General features: G+C 43.2%; 5 protein-coding genes across 13 annotated transcripts; 3 read left to right on the forward strand and 2 right to left on the reverse strand.

Moving 5' to 3' along the window:
* The first annotated feature begins 78 nt into the window (after positions 1-78).
* Positions 79-8829, forward strand: LOC112884797 (embryogenesis-associated protein EMB8-like). Of its 9 annotated transcripts, none has more exons than XM_025950372.1 (14): positions 108-624; positions 734-823; positions 4695-4762; positions 4848-4880; positions 5055-5158; positions 5358-5480; positions 5577-5654; positions 5953-6038; positions 6312-6360; positions 6553-6609; positions 7505-7635; positions 7714-7797; positions 8040-8106; positions 8176-8829. In XM_025950372.1, the coding sequence occupies exons 1-14, from the start codon at positions 368-370 to the stop codon at positions 8680-8682; spliced, it is 1734 nt and encodes a 577-aa protein (XP_025806157.1). In that variant the 5' UTR covers positions 108-367; the 3' UTR covers positions 8683-8829. The 9 variants fall into 9 exon arrangements, 3 of the variants coding, with proteins under 3 accessions (XP_025806157.1, XP_025806156.1, XP_025806155.1); XM_025950371.1 differs by having other exon boundaries at positions 4854-4945; positions 5069-5158; XM_025950370.1 differs by having other exon boundaries at positions 109-624; positions 4848-4945; positions 5069-5158.
* A 554-nt stretch (positions 8830-9383) lies between these two features.
* LOC112887068 (transmembrane protein 18-like) lies at positions 9384-11152 on the reverse strand. Its single transcript, XM_025953148.1, has 4 exons — positions 10944-11152; positions 10689-10794; positions 9777-9925; positions 9384-9676 (listed from the first exon to the last, which is right to left on the reverse strand). The coding sequence occupies exons 1-4, from the start codon at positions 11082-11084 to the stop codon at positions 9581-9583; spliced, it is 492 nt and encodes a 163-aa protein (XP_025808933.1). The 5' UTR covers positions 11085-11152; the 3' UTR covers positions 9384-9580.
* Positions 11153-12962: 1810 nt separating this feature from the next.
* LOC112884504 (uncharacterized protein At5g49945-like) lies at positions 12963-16107 on the forward strand. Its single transcript, XM_025949912.1, has 3 exons — positions 12963-14104; positions 15232-15435; positions 15522-16107. The coding sequence occupies exons 1-3, from the start codon at positions 13079-13081 to the stop codon at positions 15747-15749; spliced, it is 1458 nt and encodes a 485-aa protein (XP_025805697.1). The 5' UTR covers positions 12963-13078; the 3' UTR covers positions 15750-16107.
* A 575-nt stretch (positions 16108-16682) lies between these two features.
* Positions 16683-20372, forward strand: LOC112884505 (bifunctional aspartate aminotransferase and glutamate/aspartate-prephenate aminotransferase). Its single transcript, XM_025949913.1, has 10 exons — positions 16683-16930; positions 17042-17252; positions 17662-17755; positions 17846-17949; positions 18309-18557; positions 18667-18780; positions 19012-19095; positions 19530-19700; positions 19774-19887; positions 19976-20372. Exons 1-10 carry the CDS (start codon positions 16818-16820, stop codon positions 20114-20116), a joined length of 1395 nt encoding a protein of 464 aa, XP_025805698.1. The 5' UTR covers positions 16683-16817; the 3' UTR covers positions 20117-20372.
* A 569-nt stretch (positions 20373-20941) lies between these two features.
* On the reverse strand, positions 20942-22896 carry LOC112884506. The gene is made up of 2 exons (XM_025949914.1): positions 22664-22896; positions 20942-21608 (listed from the first exon to the last, which is right to left on the reverse strand). The coding sequence occupies exon 2, from the start codon at positions 21571-21573 to the stop codon at positions 21280-21282; it is 294 nt and encodes a 97-aa protein (XP_025805699.1). The 5' UTR covers positions 21574-21608; positions 22664-22896; the 3' UTR covers positions 20942-21279.
* Between the last annotated feature and the right edge of the window lie 408 nt (positions 22897-23304).

The following is a 23304-nucleotide window of genomic DNA, read 5'->3' on the forward strand; positions in this document are numbered from 1 at the left end:
GAAGTCCGAAACAGAAATTATGAACGATGGCATCCGGGCCAGGCGCCAGTGTCTTTCACCTAGAATCCTTCTAGAGAGGAACACTCGGCGCAGCGGCTTGTGCGTCACTGTTGTCAAGCGCCTGTTTTTCCTATCAACCACAAGCAAAACACGATGTCTGATTCTCCATTCAGCGACGAAACGGCTCACGTGTCCGCCCATCGCTTCCCAGGTCGCAAACGACTCATCAAATCCCCCGCCTCCCTCTCCTCCCCCTACCCCAGCCATCTGCTGCCCCCTCCGCAGCGGCGAGATCGAGCTCCTGTTTCGGCGACGGCCTTTCCGTGTCGATTCCCGCTAGCTCGCGCGCGTCCCCCAGCCCAGACCGATGGAGGCTGCCGCGGTCTCCAGCGACGCGGAGTCGGCGGGCGAGCTGCTCCTCCGCGCGGCGGCGCTGGTGCCGTGGACGCGCTACGCGCTCGCGGCCCTCGCCCTCGCCGCAGCGCTCCTGTACCGGTTCCTGGAGCTTCACTTCCTCGGGGACCTCCTCCGCGGCCTCCGCGGCGGCCGCGTCGCGCTTACCTTCCACCCCGAGTCTCAGGTGTACCACCGGGTCGCCTCCAAGTGCCGCTCGCTCCACGGCAGGTGGGAATATGGGATCATGCCACGAGGCTTCCGCCGTGTGGGTTCATGCCTCTACCGGAGAAAATTGCTCATGATTTTTCCAATGTTGCCAAAAACATTGGTTGCGCAGGTACCTCGCGACGCCGTGGCTGGCGAGTCCTCATCTGCAGACGTTGTTTCTGAGCATCTCCGGCAGACCGCCTTCGTTCACCTATCGGAGGTTGGTGCAAATCATTGTCATAATTAATATTAAGATTTTAGAGCTGCGTTCTTCGTGCTGTTGTGCGTTCGTAGTTTCCCTGCAGTAAAGTGCGTACATATTGGTCGTACCCAGTGGCGGACGCAGGAACAAAATTGAGGGGATGCTAGTGGACAAAAATTAAGTTCATTTAAAATGGTATATATAGTGGCAAACAATGGAAAAACACAATATACCTGTGTTTCACTAAGTTGCTATCATTAAGTAGTAGTAATACGAGTAGTGGGCAATGCCATTCTCCTTTTATTCATGGCTTGAAAGCGTTCCATTATCATCCGATCATCAAGGCTTCGAAATATTTCCCGCTCGGTGTAGCATATCATCAAGTCATTGAACCACTCATCTGAAACTCTGTTTCTTAAATCAGTCTTGATAATATTCATCGCTGAAAAGATTCTTTCAACTGATGCTGTTGCCACTGGTAGAATCAATGTTAGCTCAATGAGACGATAGACCAATGGGAAAGTCCTATTTTTCCGTGTTTCAACCATCTTCTCAGCTAGTTTTGCAACATCACCGCATCCATGAAACTCTACACTTCTCCTGATATTGAGAATAAAGGTTTGAAGCTGATTTCTTAATAACAAACGATCAGCCATGGTGAAGTCATCAGCATAAATCTCGGCAAGTCGAACTAGCTTGTCTACATCAAACTTCGAGAAAGAATTCCTTGGATCAAGGCAAGACATGCATACCAGTAATTCAGAAGAACATTCATTGAATTGATGGTTCATCTCGGATGTAATAGCATCAATAGCAGCAATAAAAATCTCAACATGATAATAATGAAAGTGTGTCACTGTATGCTTCTTGCGTGCAGATTTACCTCTAACTGGTATGAGCTCTTCCATGTCTGGCACTGTAATAGCATTTGTTTCACAAAAGCTTTTGACTCTTTGGAACAATGGCGTCCACCCATTGTCTCTCATGTCTTGCAAGCGCATTTTGACATCTTCAAGCAAACCCATTGCTTCAACAATATCTTGATCACTCCTTTGCAAAGCAAGTGATAACTCATTGGTAACGCCCAACAAGTCTATCATGAAATGCATGATGAAGACAAATTCAAAGCTTTCCATTTTTTGTATCAAACCTGATGCTTCACCATGATTTGACGTACCTGAAGCATCTTGACTCACAATCTCTAACACTTCTATCACTGCTTCCCACATCTGATAGATACGCAACAAGGTTTTAAGATGGGAGCCCCATCTAGTATTTGAAGGTCTGGCTAGACTCATCTCTTGATGTTGACCTGTTCCAGTCGTGGCATTGCCACTCTCCAATTTCTGTAACAACACATCTTGTTGCTTAGCTAGTAATGCATCCATTCTCTTGCAAGATGAACTCATCGAGTTCACTATCAAAGGGATTTGATTGAAAAAATCAGAAACTGATCTACTAGAACTTGCAACTGTCACAACCACCAATTGCAACTGATGAGCAAAGCAATGAATATAAAAGGCATACGGACTTTCATCTCGAATGAGCTTTTGTAGGCCATTAAACTCTCCTCTCATATTTGAGGCTCCATCATAACCCTGCCCACGTATCTTACAAACTGATAATCTGCTTCCAAGCATATCAAACAAAGCTTCCTTCAATGCTGCTGATGCACAACTTTTGATATGCTTAATGCCAAGAAACCGTCCAACAACCTTTCCTTGATTATTTACAAACCTGCATGTGAAATTTTCCAAGTTAAAACAACACTGCCTAGTTAAGTGAATAAAGAAATAAACACATAATGCATTACATGATTACCTTAAAATCACAGCCATCTGCTCTTTTATTGATACATCTCATGACTCATCAATAAGGACCGAGAAATTCTTGTCTCCAATCTCATCAAGAATCACCTTCGTGACCTCTTGTGCACAAGCTTTTGCAAGATCCTTTTGAATCCTAGGAGAAGTCATCACACAATGCAAGGGAGCTTTATCAAATGCTTTCTTCACTTTCTCATTTCTATTTTTGTACCACTCAACTAACTCCTCGAAATTTCCCTTATTCATAGAAGTGGATGATTCATCATGTGCTCTGAAAGATTCACCTTGCATCAATAAATATTGAGCACAAGATAAAGAAGCAGACAAACGGATTTTGTAATGAATTTCTGCCTCCCTACCATGATCTGAAAATCTTTGAGCCACACTTGCCCTTTAGTTTCTAAAGTCCTCACAATTCCCCCTTGCAATATTATGAGAACTATTAGGTCCACCAACATGTTTTTCTAAATTTTCTAGACCCTTCCTCCAATTGGAATAACCTGTTTTTGTGAAGACTTCACTACCAAATTTTCAGGCCTTCCTGGTTTTTTGAAGAGAAAACAATAGAAACAAAAGGCTGCATCCTTCTCCACACTGTATTCCAACCAATCAAACCTATCAAACCAAGCTTTTTGAAATGACCTTGGACAACCGTTCTGCATCTTGTGTGGAAATTCATGATCTTTTGGTTGGGTTGGACCTCTCAACAAATATGCACACCTTACTTCATCTCTAATTGAATTATCATACTCATCAATCGGTACACGTTTTGCTGGATCAACAATAATGTCATCCGGATTAAAATCCATTCTAGCCTTCTTTGGTTCATTACTGTTGTCACTAGAGCGAGGAATAGAACGTGTATCACTTGAATAAAAACTATGCAATGTTCTTTTGGCCATTTGTTGCTAATCTACAAAAAAAATAGATGACGACTAGATCAATCTAGCAAGCAAGAGAACGTATCAATCATCAATGGATGCGTCAATCTAGCAAGCAATAAAAATTACCAATGCAATGTCAGGATATCCCGTTGCTGTTGCTGATCGTTGTCCGTCTGCGCGGCAGTGCCGATTCACAATCGTGATTTCTGACTTGCCGTCTTGCCGCTCGTGAGCCCGCCGATCTGCAGCCGTAGCCCGTAGCCGTAGGGTTCTCTCCTGATCCTGCCGCCCGGCGCCGCGCCGCCGCCAGAGTACTGAACCGATCAATCGTGCGTTGTGGGGGAGCCGGAGAGTCGTGCGATCGTGGCTGAATACGGATCGAATACGCTTATACACGGCTGGCCGCTGGGCTGATCGTGGCTAGTGCCTTTTGGGGCTTGGCCTGTGGCCCAACAAGCAATAATACAATTTTTATGACCCAACAAACAAAGCAGCAGGAGCTGTACGAGTCTCCAGGGCAAATACACGTTCCAGCGGGAGGTGGTGCGACGGGGGGTACCCGTGGACTTTCCGCGCGTAGGGGGTGCGCTCGCCCCGGCTGCCCCCCTGCTGCGTCCGCCCATGGTCGTACCTGTACAACTGGTTAGCAATGTTGATGTGACTGACACGTTTCTATCTTTATATTGCTTTTGTAAGACTTGGTTTATGTGACTGTTATGTGAGTGCACACATGATGCTTTAATTTGGCTATCCAATTCTTCTGTTTTGTGGCTGTTGTGCAAATTCTCCAAAAACACAGTTCTGCCACATGCGTGCGCTATAGTTATCATTGTAAGTATGATGAATATGAAGATATTGTAGGGAGGCAAAAAGTAGTTTTTCTAAGGGTCTGTTTGGTTCTGCGGATCGCCTGAGTTGCGGCGGACTAATCAACTGCCAAACTAATGGTGTAGAAAAGGACAGAAGGGACACCGCGTTTTCTTAGGCACGCTAGAGGTGCGGCAGGAACCAAACACAGGCCCTAAGTTTAAAAAAGGAATTTCAGCAATTTGTAGCACATGTTATGTGGAACCCCCATGTGTTTTTTAGTTTGGACGTCACAAGATAAAGCTCCGCAATGCTATATAAATTTTATTTTTGTGCTAATCTTTCACAGTGATTGGACTACTGATATTGCAGGCAGCTGTACACTGTTCGTGATGGTGGAACCATTGCCTTGGATTGGTTACTAGCCTCTGATCTTGAAGGTTCTGCAGATTTTGGATAGTTTGGGATTGATTGATCACTAGCAACAGGGATGATTAACCTTTTTGCCTTCCTGCTACGTTGCAGCTGCAGATGCTGATTCTTGCGATGAATCCATTAGTAAGGATGATTTAACACCACTTCTTGTTGTGATACCTGGATTAACTAGTGATTCTAGTGCTGCTGTAAGTCCCTAGATAGCTCTACAAACTGATAAGTTTGAACAGGAACAAGAAGTTGATTGCATGATCCATTTGTCATTTTGGCTATGAGTTTATCCTAAACAGGATGCAGGGTTTTTGTTGCAGTATGTCAAGCATTTGGTCTTTTCTATGGCAAGCAAAGGATGGAATGTTGTTGTAAGCAATCATAGGGGTCTGGGTGGCATCTCCATAACAGTAAGTTCTCTAATAAAAAAAATCTTATGATAACCTGATAATACATGATTTTCTGTTCAAGCAAGGATTTTTTTGTAAGTTAGTTAATCCTTGAATATATGTTCTAACAGCAGAAAAATCAGCACCAGCATCAGTGGCAAATAAAAGGTTTAGCTGCCTATTGCTACTCAAGTTTAGTACTTATTTCTTCTGTTGGCAGTCTGATTGCTTCTATAATGCTGGATGGACGGAAGATATGCGCGAAGTTGTTAATTTTCTTCATCAGGAGTATCCAGAGGCTCCACTATTCACTGTTGGGACAAGCATAGGTGCCAATATTGTGGTGGGTTGAGTTTTTCTGCCCCCCTCCACTATTCACTGCAGCTGTATTTAATAGCTTAAGCTTATTTCGATTTTTTCTTATATGTTGCCCATTTAGGTCAAGTACCTCGGAGAAGAAGGTGAAAGCACCCCTGTAGTTGGTGCTGCATCTATTTGCTCACCCTGGGATCTGCTGGTTAGTGACAATAGTCAATTAATCTAGCAGAGCGGCATCCTTTTTTTTTTTCTTTTTTTACTATAGTTCGTTTGCGCATTAACATTTTGGTTTGCATCTCAACTATACTACACATGTAGTTTTCAAATACTGTTACTTCTATTTCCGTTCACTTACTCAATAACTTCCCTAATTGTCTTAGTTAACAAGCTACAAATGATGCTCTTGTAGTACTTCAGCTTACCAACACTACACTTTGATCTTCACTGACAATGTACATGTATATTGTTACTATTGCTATATCACTGCAATTATGCAGGTGACCAACAGATTTATTTCACGCAAGCTTGTGCAGCGATGTTATGACAGAGCCCTTGCAATTGGCCTCAAGGGATATGCAAAACTGTATGTACATGTTAGGTTCTTCCCTACTAAGTTTTAAGCAAGATTTTCATTACGTATGATCTGCCTTTACCTTTATGTTTTTCTGCTGACTAATGTGTATTAATTACTGAAGAAATCCTTATTTGGTTGCCCATGATGCTTTGCCTTACTAGATCTCTACCATTTAGAAATTAGCGGTCATTCTTTTATGTGTAACAATGCAACTGAATAATAGAAGATGGAATCTATGTTTGTTCCATACTCAGTAGTTTTTCCATTGTCTTACTTTCTCAGACACCAACCAGTCTTGGCACGACTTGCAAACTGGGAAGCTATTACCTCGGTAAGCTAGCACTCATCTGTTTTTTCATAGTCATGCAGTCCTTATCATGTTTGTGTTATTCAGTTTGCATTACAAAAACAAAAATAAAGTTGTAGTTCGCTCTCAGCAATTTGACTGCTTTTTAATAAATTAGCTGGTCATACAAAAGGGTTGTGCTTATTCATTACTTTTTTTTTTGTTTTCTTTCATCAGTCAAGCTCTATCAGGGAATTTGACCGTCATGCCACTTGTGTCGTTGCAAAATATGAGGTATTTTGTTTCTAATGCTATAGTCTGCACCTTCTGGTTATCAACAACCAGCAAAGTGTTCATATTAGATTGTCTAAAATTCTTGGTTACATTCGGCTCCACTGTCCTTGTTATTCATTGTTAGTGACTTACCTTTTCTCTATTCCATTGAGAATTAAGTGGAAAGAAGCAAAATGACATTTGGTTGAAGTGGAAATGGATAATGAACACCTGCCCTACCCTTGTTTGGTCAGGGGATGGCATCCATGTTGCTTATAGTCATAAGTTAGTGCATCAAATCAAAATTCTTGGAGAGATGTAACTGAATCAGCATCAAATTTACCTACTTGTGAACTACTCTTTCCATTAGAATGAAATGACACACTAAAAATGTGCATCCAGTCGAACTCATATTCTTTTTGCCAATATATTGTTCTTAATATGTAGTTTATCTGACCGGAGTTGAATTTTTTGATATTTATATGATATTGGACCTTTTCCTAATATGTGAATGTGATCCTAAAATATTTTCTTAGATTAGCATCTCATTGACTTTAAGAATTGGGAAACTGGCTGGTGAGTATTGAAAATGCACAAATTGAACAAATCTGAAGTGACAATCCTCTCACAATACAAAATCAGGCAAGTTTGTATTTGTAGAATATTTAAATTATAGAATTCAAGTTACTGAACATGTGTCAACTTTTTGACAGTTGGTTTGGGTTCCAAGTTCCAACAGGAACTTCATGAGCCAGAAAACTTACTGATGCAAGTCGAGAACAATCCCGTGGGTCTTTTGAATTCAGTTTGGTTCATGATAACTTATACAGTTCGAACACCCTACTTCTGTTGTAGCAACTTATTTGCTGTATAATTTTTAGAAAATAAATTCTGTGTAGTGACTAAATATTTTCAGACAGTGGACACATTCTACCGCAAGTGCAGCAGTGCAAACTATATTGGCAATGTGTCAGTTCCCTTGCTTTGTATCAGTGCTTTAGATGACCCACTCTGCACAAGGGAGGCCATTCCCTGGGATGAATGCAGGTAAACATCTGATGAAATCTCAATATTCCGAACATTTTTTGTTCCATGTGTTGATGAGGCGCACAATTGGTGATCTAGGGCAAACAAAAACGTTGTATTGGCAACTACTCCTAATGGTGGACATCTTGCTTTCTTTGAAGGCCTAACTGCTAGAAGACTATGGTAATTTTATTTTATTTTATTTTATTTTGAAAAGCAACCGGCATGAGCTTTGCCAGGCATATATTAATAGAGAAGAAGCATCTTAAAAAAACCATGACTATGGTAAGTTGTTTGGAAAAAATTCTTAGCATCTCGACATGCTTTCCACTTGTCTCCCCTTGTTAACTATGATGTGAGTTCTGTCTATTTGATCAGCCAATTGTGATTGGCATTCAGCTTATATCTATCTAAATGCTTGACAGGTGGGTACGGCCTGTTTCCGAGTTCCTCTGTGCTCTACATGATAGCTCCTATATGCATCGGCAAAAGGTGGTGTTTGGTTGTAATTCACATATCAGCTTTTGTTAACATGGTATAACATGTTATAGTTGAATGCAGGCACAAGAGCATGGTTTGCATTCTCCATTGGAATCATCAATCGACAAGAGCCCATATGTGAATTTCATGGAAGACGGAATGGTAGCTGCAGTAACTAATGATGGTCCTGACAACAATGACTCCTTGCATAACCAGATTGTTGGTGAAATTGAACTCAGTGATGGCATGGTTGCCATACAACAGAATGAATGCACTGGAGAAATACAGAATGAGAGTTACAGCGGGATGGGTGATAAAAAGAACTCAGAAGAGAATGTGACATCTGTTCAAGGCCATGAAGGAAATCACAGACAGAGAGAAGAGCCATATGCAAATAATATCGGTGATGCCATTGCCCCTGTTAGGAGATCCATAAACCAGCTCACCCGGTCCCAGGGAAAGTCTGTCTGGTTGCTTGCTTACATTGCTGTTGTAACGTCTTGGCCGTTGCTTGGGACCCTAGGTTTTTTCCTTTTTAGGAAACGGTTTAGTAATTCTCTGTTAGCTAAGAAGCTGAAGAAACTGTAAACATTGCACATACACAAATGTGTTTCTTCTGGAACATGTAAAATCCTTGTAACATCCATTAATACATGTACGTATGCATCAATCCATGATAATAAAAGATCCAGCTGAGGCATAGGTCCTAGCTGAGACATAGGTCCTGTTTGGATCCTCCCCGACTAATGATTAGCTAGCTAATTGATAATAGTCTCTTTTAGCTAGCTAAAGATTAGATAATAAGCTATTAGCTTGGCATGTTTGGATCCACCAACTAATTGCTAATTATTAACATTAATAGACCGTGCTACACCAACTAATTGCTAATTATTAACATTAATAGACTGTGCTACCCCTTTGTTGGAATTTAACATAAGGATTGAGAGGGTAATATGGTCTTTTGATGTTTTTAGCTAGGATTAGCTAGGTTCAACCAGCTAATGAGATAACACGGAAAATTTAACATAAGGGTTGAGGGTAATACGGTCTTTTGACGGTTTTTAAGCTCGGATTAGCTAGATTCAACCAACTAATGAGATAGTACAGATAACACTATTTCAATTAGCTGGAATATTATTAGCTAGTCCATTAGCTGACCTGTTTGGATCTATAATAGCTAAATTTAGCTAATTAGCTAACCATTAGCTAGAGGATCTAAACAGGGCCATAATAGCATTTGTGGTTTTTCTTGTGAGGATGCTTGCTGAGTTTGTTCCATGAAGGCTAGGTTTACGAACTGTGTTGATTTAATTGAAATTACATCTCCACATCAGAGTACATATACAACCGAAAACACGATGGTACATATGCCAAATCTGTTTTCTCATGTACTATGCCAACTATAACTATTATAGTTCATGACCAGCAAGAACAGTAGCAATAGACGCCCATTACGTGCTAGCACGTCCAGCATGATTTGTTTTTCTCAGTCCTGCTTGTCGCGAGCAAGTCGGGCCCGGTGCCTAAGCTCTGCTCTCTTCCATTTCACCATCAACCGGCATAATGCAATGAGGCTGCTAACCTGGAATGGTAAGGAATGGTAAACATCATGAGCTGAATTGCAATTAGACAGGTTATAATGAACAGAAACTTTACATCAGGACAGGCAGGTTTTTACTAACCACACTGGCAATAGATATGAAGATAAGTGGCCCAGACCAGATGACAGAGATGAAAACTCCAGAACGGTCGAAGTAATTCTGACTGGCAAAGCTCCTCCAGTGCTCTCCCAGGTATCTGTTCATCTTTTCCGCCATATACACTCCTGAATCTGTGCAGGCAAAACCATGAACCCAATAAAAGGGGGTAAATCAAGAAACCAGGTTCCAAATTTCCAATCTTAGACATCCTATTTCGACCAAGTGTTGCAAGATAATGTTGATTGTTCCTCAAAAAAATATAATATGGATTAATATTCATACTATCATTCAATTCTTATTTGAAATCTAGAAGAATGATTTATGCCATAATAGCATCAATTCCCTCAAAGCTCTATAGAAGATGAGGCCTCATAGAAGATAGCAGGAAATTTATGTGAATTCAAGGAGCACACGTGGGAAAAATGATCGATGTGTTATGTATCTCAGTAGTTCGAGAGAGTTAATGCCTACTAATGTGGGAGACACCAACTTTTTTTATTGACTTAGTGAAATTTGCACTGACCAGTACTACTAAATTGCTAGTACCCTATTACTTGTTAATATCTTGATCGAGATCAGTATATCAAGAACATCCCCCCCCCCCCCTATCGACTTCATTTGACACGTAAGGGCCTGAATCAAACGGCAGCTAGCAAGGCATAAGAGCTAAACAAAACGAGGCTGGATTACAAATTCTCCCACGAAATTTGAAAATACAAATTTACAAATCGGGCAATTCTTGCTCCGGATGGAATCATGGACTATTTCTCTCCACTAGAAGTCTAAAATGCACCAGTCCATATACAAGGCTTGCTTTCGCTCAACTAAAATCCACCAGTTCATACACAAGGCTTGCTGAGTAAGAAATAGAATATGAGAAACAGTAGAACTCACAAGCAAGAAACAGCAGCAACAGCTGAAAGTTAGCGTTCCTCCTGAACCCGACGGCGGTGAGCAGCAGAATCACATGGAATGCCATCAAGCACATCAGCCATGGCTCCTGGAACAGTTGGCAGTTGCACATTCAAAACGCAACACGACGCACGATGTTTGTTAACTTTGAAGTTGAAAGAGGGAGAGGAAAGAGAACGAGATTTCGGTGATCCGGATGCGATCTCCTATAGGGGGGGGGGGATTCGGGAGTGATACCGTCCAGTCGACGGCGCGGACGAAGGCGCGCAGGTTGTCAGCGGCGGGGCCCATGCCCCGGCGGAGCTCGGAGGAGAGCGCCTGCACGAGACCAGACACCTGGTCCAGGTGCGCCGTCATGGCGGCCTGAACCTCCTCCATCGGGCTACGCGCGCGGCGGAGCTCGGACTGAACTGGAGAGCTCGGGAAAGGAGACGAGTTATTTGAGCGTATAGCCCTCTCGAGTTTGTATTTTGCACATTGTAGGCATACCCCTCAGATCTGACCTTAACTTTTGAGCGTTTATTTGTCCATCCAAGACGTTTTTCTGAGCGTGCCAACTATAAGTTTTTAATATGAATTTAAAACCTGAGTGAATGGAAGTCTATTTGCCACCCTAACCTAATGTCATTGATCTAGATGACCTCACATGGTAATGATACGGTGAACTGGCCGTATAAAATGGCAAAAAATTTGAATGCCCAATTATCTTGATCTTGCCAAATTCATGCATACAACCTCTCTCTAAAGACCCTTGCTACTTGTCCTAACACTCTACTTCCAAATCTTTATTCGGGTTTTTTTCCTCATTTATACCTTTTATTAATTTTAGAGAAATCAGCTGAAAAAGTATGTGTCAAATTTATAAACTAAGATTTTATATTCGTTAATATTATGGTAGGTTATCCTACCCCTTAGCAGGAGGGAGGACGTATCTTTTTTATATGTTATACAACCATACCCAACCTCCTCTATTACCGTCAGATCGGAACCTCACTGCTGGATCTAACCTCCTCTGTTACCGTCAGATCGAAACCTCACTGCTGGATCTAGCTAGAGCTCCACCATCATAGACAATTGGATGAATAGGAGAGGAAAGTGGTGCACGCATTCACCACCACGTGGCTTGAAATGTTCTATTAAAATGTTCTAGATATGCTGCCTTCATATTTAGATCCAATGTCATCAATCTCAAATCCAGTTCGACTCTGAATCCTCAGAGTCTGGTAGTAATCACATCTAATGTGCTTCATCCTCATGCATGTTCACCGCTGTTGAGGCTCGCCATGGCTGCGACACCGGTAGATCTAGCGGATCTGCTTGAGGAGCTGACTAGTGGAGAGAGGGGAGAGGGAAAGGAAGCTACGGAAGGAGAGAAAATGACTGGCGTGAGAATACGAAAGAGAATGATAGATTAATTTATTGTGTATGGAATCTATACATGTATGCGGGTTACCATACAAATATATATTATGTGATATAACTAGCAATACTGACACGCAACTCAAAATTCGGTATACGATAAATACACGGTCTGTACAATCAAGGGATAAGATGATCCCTACCATGATGTTAAGGAAGTATAAATTTTTATTTTGTGTGGTGGAGAAAGATCGATTTCAATAGTAAACTTGCTCAGCTAAACTTTTAACGCAAAATGAAAAACACTCAACCTTCTATTATTCGGTACCCGATACATTGGGTTGGTATCAAGAAATGCAAACTTTATGCGTCTACTAAAAATAAGATTGCTCAAAACCTAACGTAAGATGGAGAGCCAAGATGGCTTCTGCAAGGATGCAGGAAGTACAAATGAATTTGGTCAAAAAAAAATTATCACTAATTTTGCCAAATTCAAGATCTTTCTCTTTATGCTGGTGAACCTTTCATAATCTAACTATTTTAAGAATTATCTCAATTCTTGCTTACCGAAAATACAACTACATAAACAAAGTTATCTGTGAGTAAATATAGTTAATACAAGTCTGAAAATGAAAAAATTAATATGAATTTAGCTCTCTGGGCAAATTTCTTACTGAGACAAGTTCCACTTGTCGACAACCCTAATGACATATGCGATATGTATTTAAATTAAACCAATTCGCTCATCATCCCAGCAATGCTAGCAATCCGATTACAGCCAGGGTAACTCGCCGCATTGCGAATGTGATGTGGCCTGGGCATGTGCAATTCACATTTTCCTCCCTGCATTTACAAAATAGCTAAAACCACAAAAATCTCAGATCCGATCCAAACCCAACGATCAACCACTTCCACAGTCGCAAACTCGCACGACTCTTCCCTTTACACCTTCCCCCACACCCCGCGCTAGCTGACAGCATCCCCTTCGTCTTCCCCAGCACACCTCCTCAGCCATGGCGGCGCCGAGCTGGATCCGGCTCCGGCCGCCGCGGGCCGCCCTCCTCATCCTGCTGCTCCTCGCCCTCAACCTCACTTTCTCCATCGCCGCCAACTTCGAGGGCTTCGACTCCGACGACCTCCCCTCCGCGGCCGGCGGCCTCGATGCTGACGAAGACGAGGAGGGGCTCGACGGCGTGGATCTCCCGCCCCCACCGCCCATCTCCCTCTCCACCTCCGCGCCTTCCCCTCCCGTAATGACGACTTCGACGCCGAACCCTAACCCTGCCGCGCCCACGCCTCCGAAGCACACCCCGGCGCTCGATCTCTGGGACGAGGACGAGTTCGAGGGCATCCCCGTGCCGGAACCGATCTCCTCCGACGACTCCGCCGCGCCGGCCGAGGCCGCCCCTTCAGATCCCGCTGCAGAAGCGGCGGCCGAGGCGGCGCCGGCCCCGAAGAGGACCCCGGCGGAGCTCCTCCGCGCCTTCTCCGTCGAGATCGCCTGCGTCAGCTTCCTGATCTGCTTCGTGCTCAACTACTTCACGGGGAAGAAGCAGAACGAGAGCATCGCGCTGGCCTGGGCCACCAAGTTCGCCACCAGGGACTCCATCTTCGAGAAGAACTTCAGCCTCCTCGGCACCGGGGATGGCAAGGACACGCCCCTCCTGCTCAAAGAGGGCCAGGACGTGTTCAAGTTCTACGCCAGCGGGAGGCGCTTCTGCCAGGGCATGCTCGCCACCATGGAGATGCGCGCGCGGCACGACCTGCTGTCCAAGTTCGTGGAGCTGGTGTTCCCCAGGAAGGACACCATCACGTTCGAGGTGGTGATGAACGAGGACGCCATGGACCATGTGATTCTAGCCGTCGCCAGGAAGAAGGCGGCTAAGACGATGCAGAAAGAGGAGAGGGATCTGCAAAGGTTTGCCAACGTTCTCACTTCGGCACCCGCTGGGAGGAAGTGGGTGTCGGATGAGCTTGCTGTGGTGGCTGAGTCAAAGGAGGTTGCTGGGGATATGATCACTGAGGCTGTGCTTGACCAGGTGAGACCATACCTCAGTTCAGAATTCTGGTTTTGTAGATTCATGCAAGTAAAGTTAGATTTTACTAGATACTTACAGTATGTTGCTGACATCAATATTTAATGAACTAGCTAGTGTAACCGTCAAATCTCTTTAGAGCGAGTGTAACTGTTGAAGTATTGTAATTGAGATAGCATCACAGTTTTTTTTTTTACTATTTTGTGAAATGGCTGACTTTGGAATGTGGTTGACGTGCAAAAGTTATGCTAGTATTAAGATTGAATCTTATAATTTGGATATGCAAAATGACCTGAGCTTGTCACTTTGAGGGAAAACTGGTATCAATAGCAATTCCAGTGGTCCATGCCATTGCCCCTGTTGTTCTTTACAGGTAGCATTTTGTTTATATTAGGTGGTGAAATACTTTGAACTGATGAAATGGATTAGCTTTTGTTTGTGTATGGAATTGTATAAATGCGGATCTACAGTAGCATCTTGGTAGATTTTGACTACTTTTTATTAATTTTGTACATGCCATTTTTTGCCCTTGAGTTTATTCATTCTGAGAAATATTTTGCGTATGGTGTGTTTGTCTTGGATATTTTCTTGCTTTGTCTCCTTTTGGACATTGATGAAACCCTTGTGCCCTTGTGTGAACAAGGAAATAATATCCAGGGACATTTACTGCCATGCTAGAGATTTTCCATGATTGAAGTAGCTTCTGTTTTTAATGATTGAAGTAGTTTCAGTTGTGTAATATATGATGCGGTTATGAGATTACTGGTACACTGCTAATGAGATGGTTTTCTAGACTTTGGCAAGGCTCAACTTACCTTAGCTTGAAATCTGTCATAAACTGAATTAGTGTGTTGGTGTATTTACTGTAAAACAATAAGTATATCTGAAGACTTATGTCTCTTTTCAAACAACATTAACCTTTTACAGGCAATTTTATATTCACCTTTCGAGGTCGGACAATTAGGAGTAACTAGGACAAAAAAAGACTAGTCAGTTGGACTTACATGCTGTATTAAGACCTGGGGCATAGGCTTAAGCTAGGTTGTGTGGACCAAATAAGCCAGTGCAACTGACTCACAGTTTATCTTGTATATAGTGTGCCTTACTCTGCTTCTAATGATTCTTTCCAGGTCCTTGGTGAGAAGGCATTTGAGAAATTTGGAAAGTGGTTCATCTCGCTTCATTTTTCAGATCAATTGGCAGGATCCTACAAGAAGGTCCTCACATTCAAGTTTGTATTGCCAGATGCAAGCAACATGTCTGAGATGACAAGATTGGTTGCTCTTGTGCCTTACTACATTGATCTGGTTGGACGTTATAAGCTCAGCTCGCATGTGAGTATCCTCTCCAACCCTTCTTAAAGTTCATGATCATATTACGGTTATTTACATCTAAACTTTTCTGTCAATGCTGTTGGCAGGCTCGCTCGAAAACTGATGGAGCTAGAACAAAGGCTGCTCAGGAGGCCTTCAGGGAACTTCAGAGTGCCAGGCAGGAGGCCCTGCAAAGGAAGAAGGCCGAAAAGAAGAAACTTCTGGAGGAGGTAGATGCCAAGTTGAGTGCCGAGGCACTCCGAAGGAAAGAAGAAAAGGAAAGGGCTCGGCAGATGAAGAAGTCTGGACCCAAAGTCAAAATGCTCCGTTCTTAATAGCATCAAGAATCTATTGTAGCTCGGCTTTCGCTATTCACTCAGTTGATTAGCCTATAGTTCATCTGCTAGACTCTCATTTATGTTCCAATTTTGGGCCATCATATTTCCCTGTTGTGAGAATGGGCAAAAAGGATTGAGGAGAAAAGAATCCTCACTGGTGTTTCGGCTTTATTGGATGCGTGCCGGAGAGATCTTAGCCCAATTTGCCCACGATAGTTCAGTCACATTAAAAATTGGCAATGCAGAAGCCCTGTTGTAAGAAAACTAGAACTTACATGATCAGCTGTGTAGAATGTTGATAGAATTATGATATGAAGTTCTATGCTTGGATTACATGCATTCATGTTTGAGCAAATTTACTGAAGAGCATCCGATTTATGTGTTTGATTCTTTTTCTTCTCTCCTGTTGGGAGTGCAGCGGAGGTGACTGTTGTCTCTGGAAACTGATGCTGTTCAATTGCTGATTCTGCAAAATTTAAGATGTATATGTATCTGCGACTAGTCAGGTGGCACCAGTGCATGAGATTTACCTGGAGAGAAATCCCGAACTGATGCAGAACGGAATTCCCAAATGGACATTCAGGGCGTCATGACCCAATTACTAGCAAAATTATTGTTTCCTTCACAGGTCAGAGAGAGAGAGTCTCACCTGCACAAATTTATCCTTTCGATGAGTCAACTGAAGAGCCAAATGATGAGGTACCGATTGTTCAGACTGGAGTCTAAAGCACGGACCAACTTTGCTGGTTATGCTCTATATGCTAGTACGAACGAAGAAAAACTTCTTTGAGATGAGACACAAAACAATAAAACTTGGGGAGTAGCTGATCTTCTGTACACTTTACGGAAACGAGCCAACGAAACCATTTCTTTCCTTGGCACGGCACCAAGCCACCAACCCAGAGCCCAAGCGCAGCAGCGAAACGCACCGGTCTCCGGCGGCGAGGCGACCCACCTACCACCCCCACCTTCCCCTGCCAAAGCGGAGCAGTACAACCCAGCGCGGCCCAAGCCGCCTCGCACCAACGCGCCACCAGCCAACCGAGAGCAAGAGCCGCTTCTCCAATGGCCTCCTTCTCCTCCGTTTCCGCCTCCTCCTCCTCCTCCTCCTCCACCACCCCGTCCTTCACCCTCCCCACCAAAACCTCCCCCGGCACCGGCTCCGTCTCATTCCCCAGGTGAGCTGCCTGACCAGCAGCGGTCCCTTTCGCTGCCTCTGCCAACCTTCCTCCCCCGCGTCATCGTCGTCGTCGTCGTCGCTGAAGGCTGCTCGTCTCTTCGATTCGCAGGGCGAGGGAGTCGCGGAAGTGCGGGGCCAGGATGGCGACGGTGAGGGCGTTGGCGGTGGACACGACCATCAGCCCGCGGGTGAGCGCGCTCCGCCCGTCCAAGACCATGGCCATCACCGACCAGGCCACCGCGCTGCGCCAGGCCGGCGTGCCCGTCATCGGCCTCGCCGCCGGGGAGCCCGACTTCGACACGCCGACCGTGATCGCCGAGGTGAGAATCGAGCCCGGCGTTCTCAATTAGTTCCGTAGGCGAAAGGGAAGGGGGGCAGCGGGAGTGCAAAAACTGGAACAGCTGTATCCCTTCACGGTTTGGTATCGCTTTGGTCTAGATCGCGGATTAGTTTTAGATCTTGGTGTAGTGTAATGTATATCCTCCTAGAGTTGGTTAACGTTCTAACCAGCTTAATTGTAAGCACCTTAACGATGAATTGTTTCGTTGAATGAAGTAACCACATTTTCGTTTGGATCATAGCAACTCTGAATCTCAGTAAAGAGCTCAGAGTATTGCGTTTTATTGACATTGTTTGTAACTGTGGGAAGTGGAGGTAAATTTTAACTTAGTTGCTGTTTGTAACTGTGGGAAGTGGAGGTAAATTTTTAACTTAGTTCCTTGGGTCCAGGCTGGAATGAATGCTATAAGGGATGGCGCCACAAGATACACGCCCAATGCTGGGACTCTGGAGCTGAGGAAGGCTATCTGCAAAAAGCTTCAGGGTGAGTGTGGATGGATTCCTTGTTCCCGGATTTGCTACATTGGTTAAGGAATTTAATGATTGTTGATTGATGTTCACTTTTGATATTCAGAGGAGAATGGATTATCCTACACCCCTGATCAGGTCCTAGTGAGCAATGGAGCAAAGCAGTGCATTACACAAGCTGTGCTTGCCGTATGCTCGCCTGGTGATGAAGTAAAGCTCTCATCTCTCTACCTTGTTCTTTAGGAGCAATTTTCTTAAATACTTGCATGTTAATCGTTTATTAGGAGCATATGCTTATCTGTTGCAAATATTTAGTTATTTTGTTTGGACACATACTCTTAGTTAAACTGCAAATTCCACAGCTTGCTAATTGCTTCAAGCATTCAAACTAATAATTTGAGTATTATGCTGATTCCAAGTTTTACACTGCAAATATGTTTAACTGCAAGTATGTATGGCTTAATCCAGATGAAGCAAACATTGTTATAAATATATGTGCTTATTGTTCTTAGAACTGGAACGCTCTGCGTTGTGTTCTCTAAAAATATTGAGTCGCTATCTTGTTGTAGGTTTTGATACCTGCTCCATATTGGGTCAGCTACCCTGAGATGGCTAGACTGGCTGGTGCAACGCCAGTTATTCTCCCTACAAGCATATCAGACAATTACCTGCTAAGGCCAGAGTCACTTGCCTCGGTGATTAATGAAAATTCAAGGATCTTGATTCTCTGCTCTCCATCTAATCCAACAGGGTCTGTGTATCCTAAGGAGTTGCTTGAGGAGATAGCTGCTATAGTCAGGAAGCATCCTAGGCTCCTGGTTAGCACTCGGATCTTATTGTATTCAAGTTATTTTAGAATTGAGATCTTTTCATCAAAACTTCATCTTGATTATTGATGTATACCACATTATTAATGTTTCCTTCCAGGTTTTATCTGATGAGATCTATGAGCATATCATCTATCAGCCTGCTAAACATACAAGCTTTGCTTCATTGCCTGGAATGTGGGAAAGAACATTAACTATAAATGGCTTTTCTAAGGTAATTACCTGGTTATTATTTTTTTCTTTCTTTTTCTGGATCAACCAACTGGGCTGTGAGGGTCCTTCTGCAGTAGCCCATGGGGTCTGAAATTTTCAGAAAATAATTTAGTGGCGAATGGAACTCAATAAGTGAAGAAGCAGATATCGTTCACTACATTCTGCTATATTCAAGACTTTATGCATGGTCCAGCTAATATTTTGAATATCTGATGACGATATGTTTTTATAGGCTTTTGCTATGACTGGTTGGAGGCTTGGATATTTAGCTGCCCCTAAACATTTTGTCTCAGCCTGTGGAAAGATCCAAAGCCAGGTGGACACTCGTATCTCTTTTCTTTTACTTAAAATGATGTCCTGATCAATATTTTGTTTCAAGAACTTGCCTGGGTCCAGGCCAATATTAGCTGATCTTATTCATACTCTCTTTCTCTTCTCATGCTCGAGTGCAGCCTATAATCATTTTTGGTCTTGATTCTTTGTGGCAATGCTAATCTTCTAACTTAAGGATCATCTCACCAAAGAACCTTATTTCCTTTTTGTGTTTACATCCTGATTTAAGTTCACCACATTTTCCAATCTATTTAAACAGCAGCAGCCTGTAGCTCCTACCCACCATGTCCACTAATTAAAAGGACAGCAACCTCTATCATGCACCACTCATTGTGAATACCATCTCGTTATTACATATAATCTTCTTGTAGAAATTGTTTATCGCCCTGAGCCCTGTTAGTGCCTTGTTTACTTCAGTACACCTCTGGGGCCAGTAGTATATCACAGAAGGCAGGGCTTGCGGCTTTGAACCTGGGTTATGCCGGTGGTGAAGCAGTATCAACCATGGTCAAAGCATTCCAGGAGCGCCGTGATTACCTTGTAAGAAGCTTTGGGGAGCTGTCAGGAGTCAAGATATCAGAACCTCAGGTATGTTTGCAGTACTTATTGAGAGTACATATATAGCATATACCAGGAAAGTATCTAAGTTTCATGTTTGCAGGGAGCCTTCTATTTGTTTATCGATTTCAGCTCCTACTATGGTTCTGAGGTGGAAGGTTTTGGCACTATCAAGGACTCTGAGTCCCTCTGCATGTTCCTGTTAGAGAAGGCACAGGTAAGAAATTAGTCCGATTTTGAGTACATCAGTATGAGATACAATCATACAAGAACATTTACAGTGCTTATTATGGATTGCATTATAGGTTGCACTTGTCCCTGGGGATGCATTTGGAGATGACAAGGGTGTTCGCATTTCATACGCTGCAGCTATGTCAACACTGGAAACTGCAATGGGGAAGATAAAAGAAGCGATGGCTCTGCTCAGGCCCCCTGTCGCCGTGTAACGAAACCAACGTATTGCTAGTCCTCTGTGGACCAAAAGGCTTCTGCAATGGTCTATTGACGTAAAATAGGATTCATATTCGTTTCTTCTTGGAAAAATCGCTCCTGCTATCATTTGACTTTGTTTTGTTATCTGTATTCAAACACTTGGAATTTATACTTGTTACAGTGAAATTGAACTCTACAGTGTTTCTTTAAACCTGCAATGGAGAATATGTCTCCATTATTTTGACAACTTGAAATCGTGAATGTTTCATATTTTTTTGTATGGACACCATGACAACATAACGTGGACACCACTCTCGTGCACAATTGTGCAATCCCAGTGAGGTCTTGTATGGCAACAAGTTTTATTTTATCACTCAAAAGTATTGCCACCTGTGTAAATGGACATCAAGATTTGAGCCTCGATGAGCAAATTATCCCACGACTCTGCAATCACAACATATGTTCCCAGGAAAGAGGGGAATAGTGGGACAGTAAGACGTTAGATGTTGGTTCATTTTTTTTAGTGTTCTGTTTAATTCCATCATGAATTTATTTCCTTGGATTTTGGTGATGAATCATTTGCCAAACCAAACAAGAATTTGAGTGAGATAATGATGGACCGGCACCACCTAATTTCTCAAACGCTCACTCACTTTGTGTTTCTATGATCAAGAACGTTTTCTTAGATCCATCCAATAGTATATCTTCATTCAACCATTCAGTGAATCCAGCCAAGAATATTTGTCTCTGCCTTCATTAATCATTATGCCAACAAAGTTTAAGGGCTCAACATTACGTTATGCCTGACAAGAATGTTGGCCTAGAAACATCGATTGAAATACAACAAAACAGAACTTTAGTTTTCAATACTAGACAGAGGTTGGAAGTTGGATTCGTTCATAATATACATAAAGGTACATGACAACTTATCCATGTTGGAAAATAGAAAAGGGAACCCTAAACATTTATCCTAGCTACACAGGTAGGCGACCATATAGAACTGCAACAATCCAATATAGCTCCTGAAAGGTACCACCTCTCGGGCATTTTCTCAGCAAGTCATTTTGGTATACGATAACATGGACTTCAAGATGTCTACTAGGAAAAAATGTACATCAAATGAAGGAATCTCCTCCCAGATAAGTAGCACAAAGTCCAGCTGAGAACTAAGGCTACTCTAATTTGCGAGAATTACTTCATCAAAGTTCCAATCCCTAACAAGGTCCCTGGACACAGCATGGCTGCGTTGAAGGCGTGGAGTGCCCTCTGCGCTTTGAGCAGTCACCATGGGTGGAAACGGGGTCACCTTTGATGTGCCAACACTAGAAGTTCCAGCTGGCGTTACTCTTCGAGCTAAGCAGGCCACAGCAGCTCCACATCGGCTCTCCTCCTCTGAACTCGACACTGAGTAGCTTCTAAGAGAGTGCGAGGGGCTGTTCATGCCATGGCATACAAGGCAAGCAAGACTCATGATTGTTGTCTGGCTGAAACCACCGGTTACTACTACTGCAATGGATTAGGCAATAGTTAGAAAATATTTGTCAGGAAATTCCATGCAACTGTTGCATATCAAACAGCAGTGTTGGTGTAGCACCAAAGTAGCAACAAGTAATCGATCCCAACAGAACTCCCTGACCGAATTTCAAATAATCATAATCTTGCAACATAGAACAAAACAATTCTACCAGCGATGCCGACTGAGTGATAACTGGCGGCAACAAAACATATGGCATGAGTTTCATTTTGGTTTCTTTTGGCTAAAATAAAATGATAACTACCACCAGGCTGCATGATACTTGACACCCCAATGCATCAGCTGAATTGTGGGGGAAGTGGTGCATGACTAGATCATTCATAGCTATGCAGGATGCAAAATTTGATTGGCAATCACTAAGATTTATGTTCAGGGCTCAAATTTGTACAACTCAAAAGCATAGCACAAAACATTATGCAAATTGTTTGAACCAGATAAAAAGGAAACAACGTGCTTAGAAGCATGTATAGCATGTGCAAGGTAATGACAAGGGTTAAATCTTCTTATAGACATTTTCTTCAGTGTTCGAATATATACAAGCAAGAAGTTGGCAGCACATCATGTGAGCCCAATTTAAAGGGAATGACAGATCTAGTCTGTGCATGTCAATATACAACCAAATTTCTTCTCAGGAAATAAAAGGAAGCGAAGAGTTAGCATTAGAATTTTGAGAAAAGGGGAAGATCCGCTGCCACCAGGGGCGGATCCAATATAGAACATGTGTGTACACATGCATACCCGATAGTTTTTGCAAAAAAAATCGAAGTTAGCATGTAAAATACATGGTCAGATCCGAATACAAATAGCATAAATTAGGGTTTGGAGTCCTCGATTTCACACAGCAGCAAGGGAATGGAGGGCGGGCATACCCAGGGGCGGACCCAGCATTGGACATGGTGATTTCGCACAAAATTTTTGCAAACGGAATCGAAGTTAGTAGGTAATACTATATTGTAACTGGACCAGATCCGAATACAAATAGTTTTGTTAGGGTTTGGGGTGCTCGTCTCGCACACCAGGGGCATACCTGGTGGATGCTCGTCGCCGGCAAAGGGCTGGGCGAAGACGTGATGAATGGCGCCGCCGCTCGCCCAGTCGTCGCCGCCAGGGAAGGAAGAGGAGAGTCAGAGAGAAGGGAAGGGGTAAAGAAACAGAGATGAGCGGAGCCCGAGGCCCTGAGCCCTGACGGGAAGGGCTGTCAACAAGCCCAGCTCGTGCGAGCCTGCCACCTCAAGCTGGAGTTCGATAGCGATCTGAGCCTGAGATGCCGCCGAGCCTACAGTCAAGCTCGAACTCGGTTCGCGATAAGCGCGTCGAGGTTGAAGCTTGACTCGAGGCATTTTTATGTTTTTGAGGTCAGCTCGACAGGACAGCGGAAAGATATCATAAATATATCGATGCCGAAATAAGAAGATGTAGATATAAAAGGCTAATTTAATTTGAGAAGGGAAAAAAACCTGAAAAGAGAAGCATGCATGGATATTTAACCTTATCGTTTTGGAACCTCCATTTAAGCCACCTTAGATAGTATTATTAGGTCCAAACTTCAATTGGTACCTATTCCACGATCCGGAGAGAAAGCCTGTACAGGATGTCACTGGTTGCGCGATTTTTTCACGTGAAATATGCACTTGTGCACGGTGCGTGAGGTTCAAGTCTAAGTTTGGA

This window comes from Panicum hallii, chromosome 3 (genome assembly GCF_002211085.1).
Source record: "Panicum hallii strain FIL2 chromosome 3, PHallii_v3.1, whole genome shotgun sequence".
In the NCBI taxonomy this organism is placed as follows: domain Eukaryota; kingdom Viridiplantae; phylum Streptophyta; class Magnoliopsida; order Poales; family Poaceae; genus Panicum; species Panicum hallii.

Coding starts and splice junctions, on each gene's coding strand:
- LOC112884504 (XM_025949912.1), top strand. CDS start 13,079: ATGGCGGCGCCGAGCTGGATCCGGCTCCGGCCGCCGCGGGCCGCCCTC. Junction 14,105..15,231: donor CTGAGGCTGTGCTTGACCAG/GTGAGACCATAC, acceptor GATTCTTTCCAG/GTCCTTGGTGAGAAGGCATT. Junction 15,436..15,521: donor GTTATAAGCTCAGCTCGCAT/GTGAGTATCCTC, acceptor TGCTGTTGGCAG/GCTCGCTCGAAAACTGATGG.
- LOC112887068 (XM_025953148.1), bottom strand. CDS start 11,084: ATGGAGGAGGTTCAGGCCGCCATGACGGCGCACCTGGACCAGGTGTCT. Junction 10,795..10,943: donor TCCGCGCCGTCGACTGGACG/GTATCACTCCCG, acceptor CAACTGTTCCAG/GAGCCATGGCTGATGTGCTT. Junction 9,677..9,776: donor TCATATCTATTGCCAGTGTG/GTTAGTAAAAAC, acceptor TTACCATTCCAG/GTTAGCAGCCTCATTGCATT.
- LOC112884506 (XM_025949914.1), bottom strand. CDS start 21,573: ATGAGTCTTGCTTGCCTTGTATGCCATGGCATGAACAGCCCCTCGCAC.
- LOC112884505 (XM_025949913.1), top strand. CDS start 16,818: ATGGCCTCCTTCTCCTCCGTTTCCGCCTCCTCCTCCTCCTCCTCCTCC. Junction 18,558..18,666: donor GGAAGCATCCTAGGCTCCTG/GTTAGCACTCGG, acceptor GTTTCCTTCCAG/GTTTTATCTGATGAGATCTA. Junction 19,888..19,975: donor TCCTGTTAGAGAAGGCACAG/GTAAGAAATTAG, acceptor ATTGCATTATAG/GTTGCACTTGTCCCTGGGGA.
- LOC112884797 (XM_025950370.1), top strand. CDS start 368: ATGGAGGCTGCCGCGGTCTCCAGCGACGCGGAGTCGGCGGGCGAGCTG. Junction 824..4,694: donor CCTTCGTTCACCTATCGGAG/GTTGGTGCAAAT, acceptor CTGATATTGCAG/GCAGCTGTACACTGTTCGTG. Junction 6,361..6,552: donor ACTGGGAAGCTATTACCTCG/GTAAGCTAGCAC, acceptor TTCTTTCATCAG/TCAAGCTCTATCAGGGAATT.